The sequence below is a fragment of the Gallinula chloropus genome, assembly GCF_964237585.1.
Source record: "Gallinula chloropus genome assembly, chromosome: 1".
NCBI lineage: Eukaryota > Metazoa > Chordata > Aves > Gruiformes > Rallidae > Gallinula > Gallinula chloropus.
In genome coordinates, this window is record NC_140085.1 from 54,146,366 (window position 1) to 54,164,601 (window position 18,236).

At 41.1% G+C, this 18,236-nt stretch overlaps 1 protein-coding gene across 1 annotated transcript; it reads left to right on the forward strand.

The window, feature by feature from the left end:
• Positions 1 to 1,625: 1,625 nt before the first annotated feature.
• LTA4H (leukotriene A4 hydrolase) lies at positions 1,626 to 17,282 on the forward strand (the record flags this gene model as incomplete). Its single annotated transcript, XM_084266331.1, has 19 exons — positions 1,626 to 1,778; positions 2,831 to 2,961; positions 5,032 to 5,152; positions 5,658 to 5,726; positions 6,292 to 6,396; positions 8,584 to 8,636; positions 9,307 to 9,379; positions 9,674 to 9,814; positions 10,029 to 10,052; positions 11,065 to 11,135; positions 11,251 to 11,362; positions 12,280 to 12,424; positions 12,507 to 12,610; positions 12,902 to 12,972; positions 13,529 to 13,583; positions 14,430 to 14,525; positions 15,043 to 15,125; positions 16,310 to 16,414; positions 16,742 to 17,282. 19 exons carry the CDS (start codon positions 1,626 to 1,628, stop codon positions 16,860 to 16,862), a joined length of 1,833 nt encoding a protein of 610 aa, XP_084122457.1. The 3' UTR covers positions 16,863 to 17,282.
• Positions 17,283 to 18,236: the final 954 nt, after the last annotated feature.

An 18,236-nucleotide genomic window follows, 5' to 3' on the forward strand; every position in this document is an offset into this window, starting at 1 on the left:
TCTATCATGCACTTATCCAACCTGGCCTTGAACACCTCCAGGGAGGGGAGGTGTTCAGGGTGCCACAGCTTCGCTGGGCAACCTGTTCCAGTGCCTCACCACCTTCATAGTGAAGAATTTCTTCCTAACATTCAACCTAAATATACCCCCTTCCAATTTAAAATCATTCCTCTTCATCCTATCACTACACACCCTTCTAAAAAGTCCCTCCCCAGCTTGCTTTCTTGTAGGCTCCCTTCAGGTACTGGTAGGCTGGTCTAAGGTCTCAGAGCCTTCTCTTCTCCAGGCTGAACAACTCTATCAGCCTGTCTTCATAAGAGAGGTGCTCCAGCCCTCCAGTCATCTTTGTGGCTCTCCTCTGGACCCGTTCCAGCAGTCCCATGTCCTTCTTACCTTGGGGACTCCAGAACTGGGCACAGTTCCAGGTGGAGTCTCACGAGAGCAGACTAGAGGGGCAGAATCACCTCCTTCGACCCGCTGGTCACGGTCACGCTCCTTTTGATGCAGCCCAGGATATGGTTGGCCTTCTGGACTGCGAGTGTGCAGTGTCAGCTCACGTTGAACTTCTCATCCACCAATACCCCCAAGTCCTTCTCTGCAGGACTGCTCTCTATCACATAATCTCCCAGCCTGTATTGATGCCAAAGATTGTCCTGACCCGGGTGCAGGACCTTGCAGTTGGCCTTGTTGAACCTCATGAGGTTCTCACGGGCCCACTTCTCCAGCCTGTCCAGGTCCCTCTGGATAACATCCTGTGTGTTTTACATGCAGGAAGAACCACTCCGTGTGGTGCCATCTGCAAGCTTGCTGCGGGCACGCTCAACCTCACCCTTAACGTCAGACGCCTGAGGGACACCGCTTGTCACAGATCTCCATCTGGACATGAAGCCATTGACAACTACTCTCCGGATTTACTAAAACAGGTGACTGTTTGTAGAAGGCTCGCTTAACCTCCCTGTTCAGCTGCTTGAGCCGTCTCTGTACGGAAATACTTTGCTCAGTGAAGCAGGCGAGGCTGGAAGGCCCCGCAGCCACCCGCCGGCCCCCGGCTGCCTCAGGCTTGCCGCAAGCAGGCAGGCAGCACCCCCACCCTGTTTTTTCCTCGAGCTTGCTGTTTGAAAGCCGCGGCACTCCCGTAACGGCTGCCCGGCTCTCACAAAGAACTGCTTTTTGCCTTCGGGGCAGAGGCCGCAGCGGGGAGGTTGAAGTGGAAAGGAAAGAAAATTAAAAAGATCTTGTACCTCCCCGTCGGGGAATCGAACCCCGGTCTCCCGCGTGACAGGCGGGGATACTTACCACTATACTAACGAGGAACTGTACAGTTTGCCCTTGCGCCGTATCCGTCATATCGCTTGCAGACGCTCACAGCCCGCCGCCGCCCTGCCCCTCGTGGCCAATCGCGCTTCCCGGCGAGCCCCTCCCCCCCGCCTCCTCCTGCAATGCACCACGGGGATCGTAGTCCCCCAGCCCGCTGCCTTCGCCCTTGGCGCGGAGGGCGGGAACCACACCTCCCAGGGGGCCGTGCGCGCGGGGCGCCCCTCCTCCCCGCGGTAGGCGGGGCGGGGCGGGGCGGCGGCGTTCCCCGCGGCCGCGCGGAGCAGGGCAGAGCGGACTCTGTGCGAGCGATGGCGGCGGAGGATCCCTGTTCCTTCGCCTCGCCCTCCTGCTGCCTGACGCGGCACCTCCACCTGCGCTGCCGCGCGGACTTCGGCGCGCAGGCGCTGCGGGGCACGGCGGCTTTTACCGTGCGCGCTGAGCGCGATGCGCTGCGTTGCCTGGTAACGGCGGGGGGGGGGGGGAGGGGGCCGGGGCGGGAGGGCTGGAGGGCTGGAGGCGCGACCCTCGCGCTGCCCGTGGCTTGTGAGGGGCCGATCCTGGGGCCTCTGGCGGAGGGAGAGCGGCGCCGTGCCGGCGGCTGGGGCTCCCGCCTCGGCGTCGCCTCCCCTCGGCTGCCTCCCTCGTCCTCCCCTTCGGCCGTCGACCCGTTCCTCCCTTCTTGGGCTCCTCCGGCCCTGCCGCCCGCTCGGCTGCAGCCTCAGCGCTGGTCGGGCCCGCCTGCGGCCCGGGCGTGCTCCGTCATCCGCGGGCTGCCGGCGCCGTGGTGCCCCTGGGCGGCTCGGGGCTCCGGGTTGTCTCGCCGTGCGAGGCGAGTGGGTGGGAGTACGTGTTTCCCCGTTAAAATGGCGAGGAGCCTGTTGCCGAAAAGGTGGTAACAAGCTGTTGGAAGAAGGCTGACGGGCTCTCCGCCTGTGTGTGCGCTGTGCCAGCGGCTTCCTCCGTTAAACCTCTTCGGCTTTGCTTTACATGCGAAGCGAGCTCTGGGATTTGTGGGCCCTTCCTTCACGCTGCCTCCGTAAAATCCTTACCTTATTTTGGGTAAAAATACCAATAAAATCTATCCGGTTAGTACTGAAAAGTTGGGCTGTGCTGTATATGGGAGTTCTGTGTTGTTTCTCTCATCTCCTGTTGCACGCGAGCCTTGGCCCTTACAGCAGCTGCTTTTGAGGATGGAAGAAGCGTTGTCAGGAGTCTCTTCTATCGCTCTCCTCGTTTTGCAGCAGCGCTGTGAAATGGTTTGCCTCTATAGTTTGCTTATTAAACTCCCTTTTTCTTCCACTTTCCGTAGTTTGAAGTTGGTTTTCTTCTTCCACTGCCAGTTTTTGTGAGTTTAGTGCTGCTTTCTTAAAGTTCTGCTTCCCAATACTCAACAGTAAGCTTTTCAGGCTTAGGAAAGAAATGCTTTTTCCTTTGGAAACACTTGTGCTTAATATTTGATAAGTGCTATGTTATTCCTTTGTCTAACAAGTGTGCAATATGTGCTTCGTTACAGGTCTTGGATACAAAAGACCTGCAGGTGTTTAAAGTGACTGTAAATGGACAGGATGCAAGATTCGCTTTTGGAGAGAAGCATAGTTTCAAAGGGACCCCCCTGGAAATCACGCTTCCTTGTGAACTAAGAAGGTACGTGCTTTTGCCTGTGTCTTGAGGAGGTTTCCAAAAGGCACTGTATAAGCTGCTTGCCTGCCACATACAGGGTTCTTTAGGTAAAGCTTGGAAAAGGACTTAAAAGTTAGGGTCTTACGTTTATTTGGTGCAATCACGTAGATTAATGTTACAGCTTTCATTAACCAGGCAAAACTTTGGGATTATTTGTGCCTGTCGCCAGGTTTTATGCCATGTACAAAATTACTTGCTGAAGTAAGTAGCAAACTGGTATGTAGCATGCTACTTTTTTTCCCAGTGTTTCTCATCAGCAGTATTCTCTCTGCTCTGAGTGCCTGAATTTTGTCCCGAGCACAATTGCTACAGCATGGTGCATGCAGACTTGCAGACCCTGTGTCTGCCTTTCTTTTATACTAGGGCTGATCCTATGTTTCTGTAGAACTGCAGGTTGCCACTGTGATTAGACAGACACATGTTTTGAAATAATAAAAAGTTCTACTGGACTGACTACGCTAAGCCCAAGTCTTTAAATACCAGTACTTGAGTTCTGGCAGTGTGATGAAGAATGAACTAACCCTAACCTACCTCTTAAGTTGCATAAATGGAAAAGTTGTTGTGAAATTACAATATGGGTTTTGGCAGTTTGCTTTCTATGTTGTAACTCCTTGGTATTTCAGATGTCAAACCTGAAAGCTGTGGTCTTTCAAAGGAAACAAGGAAATTCCTTTGTTTGAACAAAATTGTGTGCTGAGTTGCATCTTATCTGTTTTGTTTTCAAAACAGGTTACTACCTCTACAAACTCATGTTTGGCTTCTAATTAATTTTTGTTGTTATTTTTCTCTGAATTACTGCAGTTTAGAAACACACATAATGTGGAAGAATGTCATAAAACAGATATCCCTTCTGGGGAAATGCTTATGATCTGATACGGAATTTATCAAATTGAGTGCTTGAACAAACCTGCCACAGCAGAAACCTCGGCCTGATTCTTTGTTTGACTTTCAGCTGCTTTTGTTCTTGGCTAGATTTCCTTGTAAGACAAAGAGCTACAAAGAGGGAGTTAAAAGTCATGATCGTAAGAATTTGTAATCCTGTGTGAGATACAGTTCCCTGTGTAAATATCAATAAAACAGTGATAGGAAAGGGGCAGACTTACAACTGAGTGTTCAATAAGCAGTGTGCCTTACAGTAATACAAATTATTTTCTCTTTTCTTGTCAAATATGTACTTTGGAATACTAGTCATAAACCAGATATGTATACCTGGTCAGCTTATCTGGTGTCCAACTTCTCTGATTAGCTGCAGTTTGTTTGGTTTATGGTTGGATTGTTAATTCCAGAGAGTTGCACATACAACCTGCTGAAGCAAGTACTTCTGTGTGCTGTTGGTGTCAGTGGTAGTTATGATACGTTTTTAAAAAAATAGAGTATGAATGTGTCAGGTTTGTCTGTGTTGTGTTGTTAGCAAGGTGCTACCTGTCCTCCACAGAACTGTTAGTTTTTACTTACACCAGTTCTGTACAACCCTGAATAACCTTTGAGCGCTTTTTATTTCTCTTGTTAACACCACTGTTAATAGAGTGCTCCAGCAATTGCTATTTTTGAGGCATGAGTGGTTCTGCTTAAGGGTCATACTTACAGAACAGAAGATGAGCTGCAAAATCTAAGGTTTTTATTTGCAGAATACACAAATCCTGTGTTGTTGAGGTGTATGAGTTCTTATATGGGTTTTAGATGCTTTTTTGTTTGCTTTTTACAGTGTTTTTTTTATACTTAAGTGTACAATGATAAATAGTTGTGACAAAGCTGCATGTAGCTGGTCCAAATGGTTTAAAGAAGGGAGGGGAAAAGTTTCTGGTTAGGAAAAACAATAGAAGCATGTCTTGGGGCATTAGAATTTAAATAAACCAGTTAATTTTTACTGTCATAACTGAAAAAGAAAAGTTGTTTTAAATATGCCATTTGTTTTTATTTTTAATGCATTTGTGACAGTGCTGCAGACCTATTTCCCAGAAATCTTTGTAGGGGAATTTCATTATTAGTCAGGAGTTGTGTCAAAACAGTCTGACTGTATTCTTTATTAAACAGGGGACAAGAAGCAATTGTTGAAATCTCTTTTGAAAGCTCTCCAAAGTCTTCAGCTCTCCAATGGTTTACTCCAGAGCAAACTTCAGGAAAGAAGCACCCATTTCTCTTCAGCCAGTGTCAAGTTGAGTGGATAACTTTTTCTTTTTTTAAAAAAAAAAAGCAACCCAAACTTGTTCTTCACATACCACTGTAATTCCCTGTGGTTTCAAAAGAGTTGGAGAAGAAGGCTAGTAGGGAAAGTACTAACATTAGAATAATTTCTAATTGTTTGTGTCAGAGGTCCTAAGTGAAAACACTTAGTAAGTTAGGACATTGCTGAAATTTTACTATATGTTTGCAATTTAATTCCAGAACTGCTTTACTCTCTTCTTGCTGAATAACTCACAGTCCTTTGCAGCCAATACATGTGGTTATTGATCCTTCTTACCTACCATTAGTTCTTGAGGAAAACCCTTAACTATGAAAAGTACTATAAACTGTGATGGGAAGTATTGGTTTGTAGATAATGAATTCTCTGGAGGAGCTGTATAGATTTCCAATGTAGTATATTGGTTTGATTTATTTCTTATCCTCTGTATTGGAAAGATTGCTATGGCTTAGCTATTTTTTTTTGTTCCCCTTTCCAGGCCACCCACTGCAGAGCCATCTTTCCATGCCAAGACACACCTGCTGTGAAACTAACCTACTATGCAGAGGTAGATGAACCTCAGTCATGGGCATCTCACTAAAGACAGTTACTACAGTGGGTGAAAGTTGGGAGTTCTTTGTAGCTGCCAGCCTGTGGGCTAAACTAGAAACAGAGATTATTGACTTTTTTTTCCATTCACATGTATCTGTTTCCAAAAAAGAAATATGTTCTTTAATCAGGAAAAACTGACAGCAAGACAACAAAGAGTGCTGTAAAGTAAAAATACTTGAAATTACTCTCATATATGCCTTAAGTAATCTATTGTGGCACATAGTAGGTCTCTGCAGTCCTGGCATAAGCAGTCCAGTTGTTTTGATGAAGCAAAAAGCAAGATGTGCAGTGTGACATTACAGTTTAGTAGTCTGAAGAAAGTGAAACTTCTAATTTCTTTCAGAGAAAGTCCATCTGGTTAATTAGGTATTTCCAGCCTTCAAGACCAAATCTTCTGCTTCACAGAGAGGAGTCAACAACAGAACCGACTGGGCTGGGCTACTGTTTCGCTATCGCTGCTTCTAGTATGTTGTATAATCCTGTGTGCCAACTGGGTTCCTTACAGTCTGGTAACCTTTCAGGTGTCTGTTCCTAAAGAGCTGGTGGCCCTTATGAGCGCTAATCGCGATGGAGAGATGCCTGACCCGGAGGACTGCAGTCGGAAGATATACCGATTCAGTCAGAACGTAAGTACTCCGGGCCAGTAAACAGATGCCTAAGGTCTTAGTCCTAATTTATGCAGTTCACACTCCCTTCAGATATGGTTTTGATGTCATTGATAAGCCATGTGACTTATGATGGGTCTTTGCCAGTATAGAAAGGAGGTATTATGAATCTCCAACCCTGAGAAGACAGCCAGGAGGTGCTGGTGATGTTTATTGGTCATTTTGGCGTTACCAGAAAAGCCAAATTACAGTTTTGAAAATGCTTAGTATAGTCAAAGCCAGTACTGTCAAAGCCCTTTCAGTCTGCATTGATTCTTGAGAAGTAATGCATGTGCTGAATAACATGGAGAATAGATCCTATGAATTTTAAGCTTACCAAGGTCTTGGAACGAATTTTTAACTTGAAATTAGGCAGATTTTCACCATTAAAAAAAAAATCACTGTTGTTACTACTTTGGCTTTCACAGAAAGTATCTCCAGTTAACTAAAAGATGACTGTTCTCAGGATGAAGTTTTATGAAGTGGTGCAGCTAGTTTAATGATTCCACTGCTCCTAAAGTGGCAGTCTCAGTTTACTCATCGGGCATTTTTGGTCTCAGCAGCTTTTTGGGTTACGAGTCTGGTGTTTATGCGATCTCTTGGTTAGCATAGTCCATTTTGCTGAACAAGCAGGTAAGATTAACATAGGTTTAAAAAAGAAATTGTTTTAGTAAGTTGATCTGGGCTGTTGAAGGACTAAACGACTGCAAGGAGGGATGGAATTGTGTGAGTGGAGGAGAGGAGGGAAACCTGCTCCGAACTGCAGCAGCTGTTGGGTTGATTTGGCAGCTAGTTGAAACCTGAGAGAGGCAAGAGAGGGGGGAGAGAGGAAAAAAGTGTTCCCTTACCTGTGAGCTCTTCAAAATGCAGTGTTCTGCCTTCTCCGTGGAGCCCAAAACATTGCCCACTGCAAACAGTGCCTAAGGTTTTGATGTTGTATGTTATGCAGAGCTGCATATTACCTAGAAATACACTGTTGATAAGCTGGTGGACCTCTACAAGGAATAACACTTAGTCTAATGGAAATTACATTACACTTTCTAATATAGAAAACCATTAGATTAGTTAAGTAGAAGAGGCACATGTTTCATTAAACAAAAAAGCCAAATACATTGAACACAATGCACTAAAAATTACATATGCATCATTTAAGGTAGGAAAACACGAGACTGATTTGTTGGAAAAGGCACGTTTCCTTAGACAGAAAAGGCAAATGGACATGTAACTGTGCTGAGCTTACCTAGAACTGTCTTTTTTTGCTCCTGCATGGCCAGGCTGGTAAGAAGCGTAGTGGAGAGCAGCCTCTGAAACAGTGAATTTATAACCCAACAGCTGCTGAGATTTGACATCATTTCAGAGTTTCAGATGACCAAATGTGGCATCAAAATGCAGAGATGTACAGGCAGTCTTTTTATAATACAGGTCAATGGACGTAAAACTTTTTAAAGAATATATATAATATGAAAAACTAAAACACACATGATGAAATGGGTATTGTAACAAATGATACTGCAATGACTTGTGGATAATGGTGGAATAAAATTTTGTGAAATGTTGTCTCCAAGTAATTATGATTTAAAATCTTACTTCCTTAACATTAACATGGAACTCTTACAAGGACAGCTGGCTGTGTTATCCCCTTTCATTTCCAGAGCAGTGGGAGAAAGCATTTCTCTATATAGATATTGTAACTTTGGAATTTCTTTCATTAAAATAACAAAAAGTTTGTGATTTATTTAAATTCCAAACATGAAAGTAATTTTTTTCCTCTTTTCTAACTACAAAAATTCTTGTCTACTTGGATTCATTAAAGCTCTTCCTGCATCTCCGTGTGTGATATAACTGCCCTTTATTTAAGCAGCATCTCTTTAATGGAATGAATTGGAATATGCTCTTAGATGTCCACATATTTTTTTTTTCAAGCAGAGATAATATTTGCAAATGCCACAAAATTATATGAAATGTTCTGTGAAAGAATTATTTCTTGCAGATAAAGGAATAAATATAATTTGAGGAGCAAAAACAATGCCTTTATTGTAACAAAAGGCAGAGAAGTGTGAAGGGAATGAGCGCACTTCTTTATTTGCATACCTTTCTTTTTCTTTGGATGGGTGGGTTGATAGCTCACGTTACAAATAAGCTTTCTGGCTTTCTCCTGTTCTCCACTAGGTTCCCATACCTTGCTACTTGGTTGCTTTGGTGGTTGGAGCTTTAGAAAGCCGGTGAGTGAACTTGCACCAAGTATAAATATTCATAATCATCATTAATCTTCAGAGTTACCTCTTGTTTCTTGGTCTTGTTTCTAGTTTTAAAAGGTCTTAGAGGTTCAATGAACCTGTTTATTGCTAGCAAGCTGCATGTCTCTTCCATCCCTCTTGCATAATTTTTTCTATAGAATATACTTTTGCTCTAAGTTAAAGAAATACCTTGAAAAGTTTGGAATTTATTGGAACCAATGAGGGCTTTTTTTTTTTTTTTTAGCTCAGGGCTTAATATATTTTCCATTGGGTAACAGATAAACTTCTTCATATACAAAAGGCAGAAAATAATAGCTTTGGCTTCATAGCTTATCTGACTTTCATTGCTTATCTGACACATTGCCTGTGTGTCAGTTTTAGGCCATAATAAAGCTTTTTAGTCAGGGCTTTATGATATTTTAAAATCTGTAAATGTGTTTCCTACTGATCTGTCCTAAGCAGTGGATGTGTGTGACTTTTGTTTTCTAAAGCTTTACTCTTATCAGTAGAGAGGAAAAGGAGACAGATTCTCTATTGATTTTCTTCAGCAGCATGGTTTACTCACAAGCACAGCTAAACACACGCTGTCTGTATCAGTCTTACACAGAATTATTGCTGGTTCATACTGTCTTAGTGGCCTTTTTACTTTCCACAGAAAGATTGGCCCAAGGACCCTGGTGTGGGCTGAAAAGGAGCTAGTGGATAAATCGGCCTATGAATTTGCTGAGGTGAGCAGTTCACAAAAATGTTCCATAAACTACCTATTTCACATAGTGTTGGAAAAGACATGGTCCTGTATTCATCTGTAGATCTCCTTTCTCTACCTCCCAGCCCAGAAAGTGGTGCTGTTCTTATGGCAACACAAACTGCTACACGAAATAAGTATTGATAGTCTTGTACTTGTTTTGCATATGGGATATGTCAAGGTGAAAGAGAATGAAGTGTAGGATCCATGGCTTATTTTTTGTTGGGTATTTGTCATCTTAAGTCATGTTAGAAACTAATGTGAATTGTTGTTTCAGACTGAAGCTATGTTGAAAACAGCAGAAGACCTAGCAGGACCCTACGTATGGGGACAGTACGATTTGTTAGTCTTACCACCTTCTTTTCCTTATGGTGGTATGGAGAATCCTTGCCTTACTTTTGTGACTCCAACGCTATTGGTAAGTGTAACGCTGATAAAAGGGCCTGCTTATCCATCAAATGGTGGATATTAAATTCAGTTTGTGGATTAATCTTCCCCCAGAAAGATCTGTAAATATTCCTGCCCACTTTGGAGTTAGGGATCATACATAACAGTGCATTAAGTGGTATATTTTGAGGTTTGCTTGAACTGACAACTGCCTTTTTTTTTCCCTTTTTTCTTTCCTTTTTTAGGCAGGTGATCGATCTCTGTCAAATGTAAGTGCAAAATAAGTTCATATCTTCAAGTAGAACACAACTTGAGGTTGTATTTTAATTTCATTTTTAATAGATACCTGAAACCTTGGTCTCTTTTTCATTGGGGTAATTAAAAGTTAAGGCAGTAACTCAAGAAGTCTTACAAAGTGAGCTTTAGTTCTAAGTAAACTGTAGAAACTGGAGAATAACTATTCTGTATAATGAACAGGTGTAAATAACATGAGTGCCTGTATGCATAGGGGGCTGCCTGAAGTTAGCTGCTCAGTAGCTCTTTTCCTGACCTGTGTGCAGATATGTATAAAACCCCACAACTGAATGATCTCATCAAAGTCGTTTGTAGGGACCTTCTTCCTCTATGTGCGTGCCTGTGCACTCGAGCTCACACAGTGTGCATACAGTGTGCTTTTAAAGTGGAAATAATGACTATGATTTGAGTAAAGTCTGTGGGTTTTTTCTGGGAAGTTGAGTACTGTGGGTGCTGTTTTATCTCGCGTGTCCTTCTAACAGATTGATATACTGCTAAAGACATCTGTCTTATCTCAAGAGTACTGAAATATTTCACATGGATGCTTTTTAATGTATCACGCATCATTATCCTTCTAGGGGTGATTGTCTTCTTCCTGTTTGATGTTTTAGAACATCCCAGCACTGCAGAAATTGCTGAGGTGGGAGAGTAGTACTAGTCCATCACTTGGCATGAATCTAGTATTAGTAGGTGTGATTTCACATATTGCCTGTTGAGTACCTGCACCGTGCTACCAGAGGAGTGGCTCTGTGACTTGCAGGCTGGACATGCAAAATTATTGCTGGAGGATGTTTGGTTAGGGTAGTGTTAGTCCCCTAAATAAAATAGGTATGGATAGGTTTACAGAACTGTGAGTGGCAACTGGTTTTGGGAGCGTAGTGCAGTAAACAAGACCCTGTTAGGATTTTTTTCCATTCTGTTGGGATTTGATGCTCATTTTCCAGAAGAGTCTAAACGGAAGATCTGTCCTTGTTTTCTGTGTTTCAGGTCATCGCTCATGAAATCTCTCACAGCTGGACAGGAAACTTGGTAACAAACAGAACGTGGGAGCACTTTTGGTAGGTGTGATGTGCAATGACATGCCAACCATATTTTAAAATTAATCTGTAAACAGAGACCAAGAAAATTAATTTTGCCATCCTACCAGTGCTGACTTTATCCATGCATTTCCAGGCTGAATGAGGGGCATACTGTGTACCTGGAGCGGAGGATCGGTGGTCGGTTGTTTGGTGAGCAGTTCAGGCACTTTAAAGCCCTAGGAGGTTGGAGGGAACTGCAGAATACGGTAAATACTTTTCAAGCTACAATAACTTTATGATTAAGCATATACCTAAAGCAAAATAAAGCTGGTTTCACGTGTTTCCCACAAATAAGACTGGTCTATTCAGCTTCCCTAATGCTTTCTTATTAGAGGATGAACAACTTTAATTCCATCTCTTCCCAAGATAATAGATTAATATGCTCAGATTAGACAAAACTTTTTGAACTGCTTTAATTGTTCTGTAAGGATGAATGTCTTTATGGACTCTCTTGGTTGCTCTGGGGATGGCTAAATTGCAAAGTAAACGTGTCAGCATGCTGGCTGACAAAATGGTCTGCAAGCATGACCGTCAGAATTTCCAATGCCTCGTGCAAGTAACTGATTTCTTTTTCCTGTGACCTGCATTATAATTGGGCATGTTCCTAATCTCTTAACTGTCTAGGAAGGTTGTTTGGTTTTGTGTCTAAGTAGCATAGTTAAACTTTAGTTTTCAGATTTCCAGCCTGTGATATGTCCAGGCCTCTCATTCAGTTTGGCATTGCAGTTTACCTGGTTTACTCTGAGTATTTCCTCGTGTTTTATTCTTTATGCCAACCATTTAAATCAAATAGTTTAAATAGTAGTTTGTTTATCAAACATTAAGTATAGAGAGTATATTAGGTGCTTGTGGTTATGATAGATGATGGCAGTAATTGTCTGCTTTGAGACAGCTGGAGCACAGTGTGATCTATCCTAATGCCTTTGATACAGGATCAGACGCTGGTAAAAGAAAAGGGGGGAAATTATCTGTGCCAATTCAGAACTTCAGGAGGAGGAATGAGAAAGAATGCTTTGAAATGAGTCCATCCTCTTCTTGGATAGATTATGCCTTTACGTTAGTAGTGATTTGCAAGTGTGCTGGTTTTTTTCTAGATGAATATTGTCTTGTGTCTTTGTCACAGATAAATACTCTTGGAGATAAAAATCCTGTAACTAACCTCGTCCCTAATCTGAAAGAAGTAGATCCTGATGATGCCTATTCATCTGTTCCATATGAGAAAGGCTTTGCTTTGCTTTTTTACCTTGAGCAACTTCTTGGAGGACCAGGTAAGTGTTACTATGACTTTTATATATAGTTGTTTACCGCTTTAACTTCAAACACTGAAACAATTTGGTTTTTAACTCTTAGATGTCTTCATGGGTTTCTTGAAGGCTTACATTCAGGAGTTTGCTTATAAGAGCATAGCAACAGAGGACTGGAAGAAGTTCTTATACTCTTACTTCAAAGATAAGGTGGGGTACTATTGAAAACTAATTGCTGGTAACATTTTAAGTATGTGAAACTATTGTATAGCTCAAGAATTACCTTCTTTAAGGACCACATCTTTGTCTTTCTCTTCTTATTTTGGTTTTTTCTTTTTTAATTTATTCCCCCCCCATCCCCAGAAGGGAATGTTTTGTTTTGAAGTAATCTGTATAGGATTCTCCAGGGTGATTGGAGGGACTGAAACTAGTTTCTGTAGGGTATGCTTTTCTCTAAAAATGACATTTAAATTTGAATTAAGGATTTATGTTGCTTTATAGGTAGATGTTCTTGATAAAGTTGATTGGAACTCATGGTTTTATGCTCCAGGAATGCCACCAGCAAAGCCTACGTAAGCAGTATTCTTTAATAGTTCATATTTTCCTTCTTTAGATTGCATGTGAATTTCCAAATGGTCATAAAGCAGTTTGTTAACAGGGTGAAACTCTTCATGCAAACATTTTATTAAGAAGTGTCCTAGGACTATGTGGAAATTGATATATCTGTATATAGGAGGAAAAAAATGTCACTCTCAATATCTTCCAAGTTTTTATTCTCATGGAAATTCATTTTGTATTGAAAGTTTAGGGGTTTTTTTTGATGGCTTGCTCTCCTCAGCCATAAGCTGTAATGAAGATACAAGCATGGAAATGCTCAGAAGAATTGAGTGTTTTAGGAGTGTATGGGATCAAGGGATAGCATCACCTGTGCACAAGGTGCCGCTAACTAAAACTGAGATATATTTCATTATTAGAGATCTTATGTAAATTGTGTAGCAATGTTGAGTTGGAGCCTGCAATGAAGAAATGTGGAGCCATTTGAAAATAACTTCTAAGCATTCTCATAAAATATTACAGGAGGGTTTTGGTGTTTCCAAAGTGTAATCCTTTGTTTTTAATATTTGACAGGTATGATATGACACTAGCTAATGCTTGTGTTGCCTTGAGCCAAAGATGGATCAAAGTGAGTAGTTAAAGACCACTGAGGCATCTGTATCTTGAAAAGCTAGTTCTCTTTACACAAAGCGAGCAGTTCTCCTCTGAAATCTATTGTTTGCTGAGAAAGAACCTATTTATGGTGATAGTATGGCTGCAGGGGATTTTGCATCTCATAGACTAACCCTTAATTATAGAGTCTGTGGATTTGCTATGGTTTCTGTACATGAAGTGCTGTATGTATTTTAGCAAGGCACACAGTCGTTGTTTTGTTGTATATATGTAGTGACCAAACTGAGAATATTCTTTTTCAAACCCTGATGTTATGGCCTGGTTTAATGCCAAAGCATCTTCTCATTACTGATTATTTCATATTAGCAATAATTACTTACATTATACTGGTGCTAGTATGCATTTCTCATCAAATCTGGATTACATAAATTCTAATAAGGAACTGATGCCATACAATTGTCTCATAAATTTAACTGTAAAATTCATACAACTAATAGATAATTAGAATAGAAGCTAACTTTTTATTTTGTTAGCTCTGTGGCTTCTCACTGTACTTGTAATCTTTATCACTCTTCTCAGTGTTAAGTTTTACAGAAAAAGTATTTAATTTTTCACTTAGCAGAAAGACAGTAGACATTATAAGATCAGTGGAGGGAAAACAAGTGAAAATTCAAGTGAAGAATACCAAACATCAGACGGTAGCTTAAGTCTCTTCCTTTCCCTTCTTGTAACTTCCTACACAAATACAAATCAGTTTCTTTTTTATGTGGTATGGCTCATAGTAAATGCAGATGTCCAAACAAAAACTTACACCACTTCTTTGAAATACCCATGAAAAACTTAAGTAACCATTCCCTTTTAGGCAAAAGAGAGTGATTTGGGCTCATTCAGCTCAGCAGACCTGAAGGAAATGTCATCTCATCAGTTGATTGAGTTCCTGGCACTGTTGCTTCTGGAGGTAAATGCACGTCTGGGGTAACTTGGCTCTGGTATCACGAAAGCAGACGCAGAATCCCAAGAGTACTTTGGAATTGTTTCCTGGTTTTCCTCTTAGTTTTGCTAAAACGGCCCTCTCTCAACATACATGGTTACTAAAACCTTCAGCCTCCCTGATTTATGTGTCTGATTCTTCAGCTAATGAGTAACAGAGAGTATTTTGGATTGAGAGGTAAAAACAAAACTGTAAGGTGCTTGAGTCAGTCTGTATTTGAAGTTATACTAAATAAGCTATAAACAAAATACTTAAAGATTTGAATGTTTCTGTAGTACTGGCTGTGGAAATGTGCTGACATTGGTTCATTTCCCCTTCCCTAATACTCTGAGAAGGTGAAAGAAACAAATACAAATATTTGTAATGTTAAGCTTTTAATTCCTTTGTAGCATCAATCTTGAATCAATCTTTGTTTATTTCCAAAGTTTGTGGCTTGAAGCTGCCTCTGGGGCTCTACCTGACTACACAATGTCTCCTTTCTCAGGCTCCTCTTCCGCTGTCACATGTCCAGCGAATGCAGCAGGTCTACGACTTCAATGCCATATACAATTCTGAAATAAGATTCAGGTTTGTTACACTATGGTCATTTTGTAAAACAAACTGTCCCACTTCCTAAGTGGTTTGAGACATGTTGGTGTGTATAACTGGCACGGGGATTTGGGTGAGGATTTTGTAAGTGCATGTGCAAGCATGCTTACCAGAATGGTATTCTCTTACTTGGGAATTGGGTAAATATAGCCTAGTAGAAGAACTGGAAGTGAACAGTAGATTAGATGTGCTTTATTTTCATCTCTCATGCTAGCAAAGGAGCCTGATGACCTGATAACTTCTACTTTGGGGGTGGTATTGGGTAATACAATCCCAAGTCTCTCTGAGTCAAACATGCCCAAGAAATCTTTCAAAAAAATTTAGTCGGGGACAGATCTTCTGGACTTGCCTAATCAGTGGTTCAGCTGATGTGCTAGTGGGGGTTTTTTTAGTGCAGCTTGGAAATGTTTTTGTCACACTTGAATCAAATCTATTGCAAAGCTTTTGGCTCATCAAAAAAAAAAAAGGTAAATAACAAAGAAAGTGCCTAAGCAAGTAGGAAATGCTTCTAGCTAAATGGCTTGATTCTTATGGCATCCTGATTTCTTATATTTTGTATTTACACATTGTCACTTGTAAAAATAGGTGGTGTTGAGGATATAAATAATCTTTTCAAGTGTCTTTAAGTATTGTGTGTTTTTGCTGCTGTTACATTCTTGGATACATTTGCAATAGTGATGGCTATTCTGCCTTAACTAACATACAGTTTAGTTTCTACTTCTTCTAAAAAGATCAATTTCTTCTTATTTCTAAAACAAAGCAAGCATTTGCCAGTTCCCAGTGCCATTTTATTTGGGGGAGCTGTTGTTTATTTGGTTTTTTTAATCACTTGGTCAAATGTGACAAGTGGTATCTAATTCAGCTGTCATTCTGCGTGATGCAACAGGACACTACTGTAGTGCAGAAGAAATACATAGTGGCAGAAAATAACCAGACCACTTTGAAAAAACTTTGAAATAAATTTTAAAATATCAGTATTTTACAGAAAAATCCACTTCTGCTAATCAGACACTAAATATTTTATGTTGAACTTAACTAGAATCTCATTTCTGTGATGCCATATCCCTGCCCAGAATGTTTATGGGAACAGAATAGTAAGCTAATTAACCACTGCAGAGAAAATGTGCAATTTTAGTTAGATTTGCTGTTTGTTTTCTTTCTAGGTGGCTGCGTCTCTGCATCAAGTCCAGGTGGGAAGAAGCTATTCCTCTGGCTCTGAAAATGGCAACAGATCAGGGCAGGATGAAGTTCACTCGACCCTTGTTCAGGTAAAAGTAACCTCCAGATTGTAAGAGCTGGTGCTGCTGGCATTTTTGCTCTAATGGAATGTGTAACTCTTGAGCTTGTACATGTCTTTATGTCACGTTTTGAAGTGATGTCAAACAGAATTTTCTGTATGCTGTGAGCAAGCTTATCAGAATCGCTTTCCACTGGCTGATGTTTTTTTTTATAGAAGGAAGTTTAGTTTTCCACTATGTACTTTAATGTGAAGCTTTCATAGACAAAACAAAAGCTCAAGAAAATCCCCACTGTACTGTTTTCATAGATTTTTTGTAACTGTGCTTGTTTATCTTGGGTTTTTTCTTCTTTTACAGGGACCTTTACAATTTTGACAAGTGTCGAGATCTGGCTGTCAAGACGTTTCTGGAGCATAGAGCCTCTATGCACCCTGTCACTTCAATGCTTGTGGGCAAAGACTTGAAACAGGATCAGTGACAGATGTCTTCATTTCTTGATACTTTCTTGTTGCTGAAAGAAGAGACTGGCTTCACAGACCGCTGAGACACCTGCTTGACTATGTCATGACACACTCTGCTGCTTTGGTACTAATTTAGCTTAAAATTAACTTTCTGAATCAAGTTCAGTACTTTCTATTTTACACCCCCCCTAAGTAAAACAGCAAAATTGCTACATCTCTGGAGTTGAGAGAATGGTTTTGTTAACAGCAGTTTTTAGAACATGCAAAAAAAAAAAAAAAAAGCTGCTGTGAAATGTAGTCATTTGTCAATCATGGAATTCAAAACCGTGGAAAATGGATTGGTGGATGGTGTGGCTCTTTGTGCACAGCTTTTTCGTAGCAATGTAGTTGAAACTTCCAAGAATATGGAGATTAAAAATAAATCTTTTTGTTGTCTGCTTGTCTGTGTAGTCATCTGTGTGGGAAGTTTTGAAGTAATAGTTTTATTTCATCTACTTTTCTTTGTGGAGAAATTTTTCTTACGGGTCCAGGAAAACTGTGAAGACCTAAATGGATCTCTCAGCATTCTGGTGGAACAGAATTTCATGGCTTCATTACGTTGGTCAGATCTTAACAGTGATCACAGTGTGAGGGGTTTACTTGGTTATCGGAAATACTTCTTTGTTCCCTTGTGTTTAACAAACCTGGGATTTTTGCCAGGCTTTAGATGTAGTATCTTGCTGTCCTATTAGTAACTTGAATTGTTTCAACGCATTATGTATTTTCAAAACTTCTAATTATTGCAGGGAGGGCCTTTTACACTAGTGTAACAACTTTGAAATGGGGTAAGCAGGTGATCCAAGGGCTGTGTGTCTTCCAGGTGCTGCGGTACTTCTGCCGGTGCAAGTGGTTTAGGGGAAACTCTTTCCACGCCTAGTGGCTCTGATGTAAACTAAAGCATCAACATACCCTTTTGGATTTTATTGGTTCAAGGCACCCCATGTTCTTCCATTCAACTCTAACCTCATCAATTAAAGGGGTAGAAGAATTAACTCCTGAGTGACAAAGGCTCAGAAATCAGCTGAAATCCTAGGAATTTGAGCCACTCAGCCATTAATAAACACAAACTACCAGTTTTTAGAGCCTAACCGGTGGAGTTTGTTTGTGTGTAGAGAACTTGCAGGGTTTATTGTGTTAGGTCCTAATGAGCCTTTCATTCTTTTCTTGCTGCTACTCTGAATGAGTGATAACTTCTGCTGGGAAACTCCCTGAAAATATTTTTTCTGTATTTCAGGTTAGAAATGTAAGCAGTTCCTTTCATTCACTCCCCAAATCTAGTTAGGCATCTGCCACAGTTTCAGCTGGAAGGAACAGGGACTCCTGGGCAAGGTTCAGGTAGGAGGAGAGGGTGG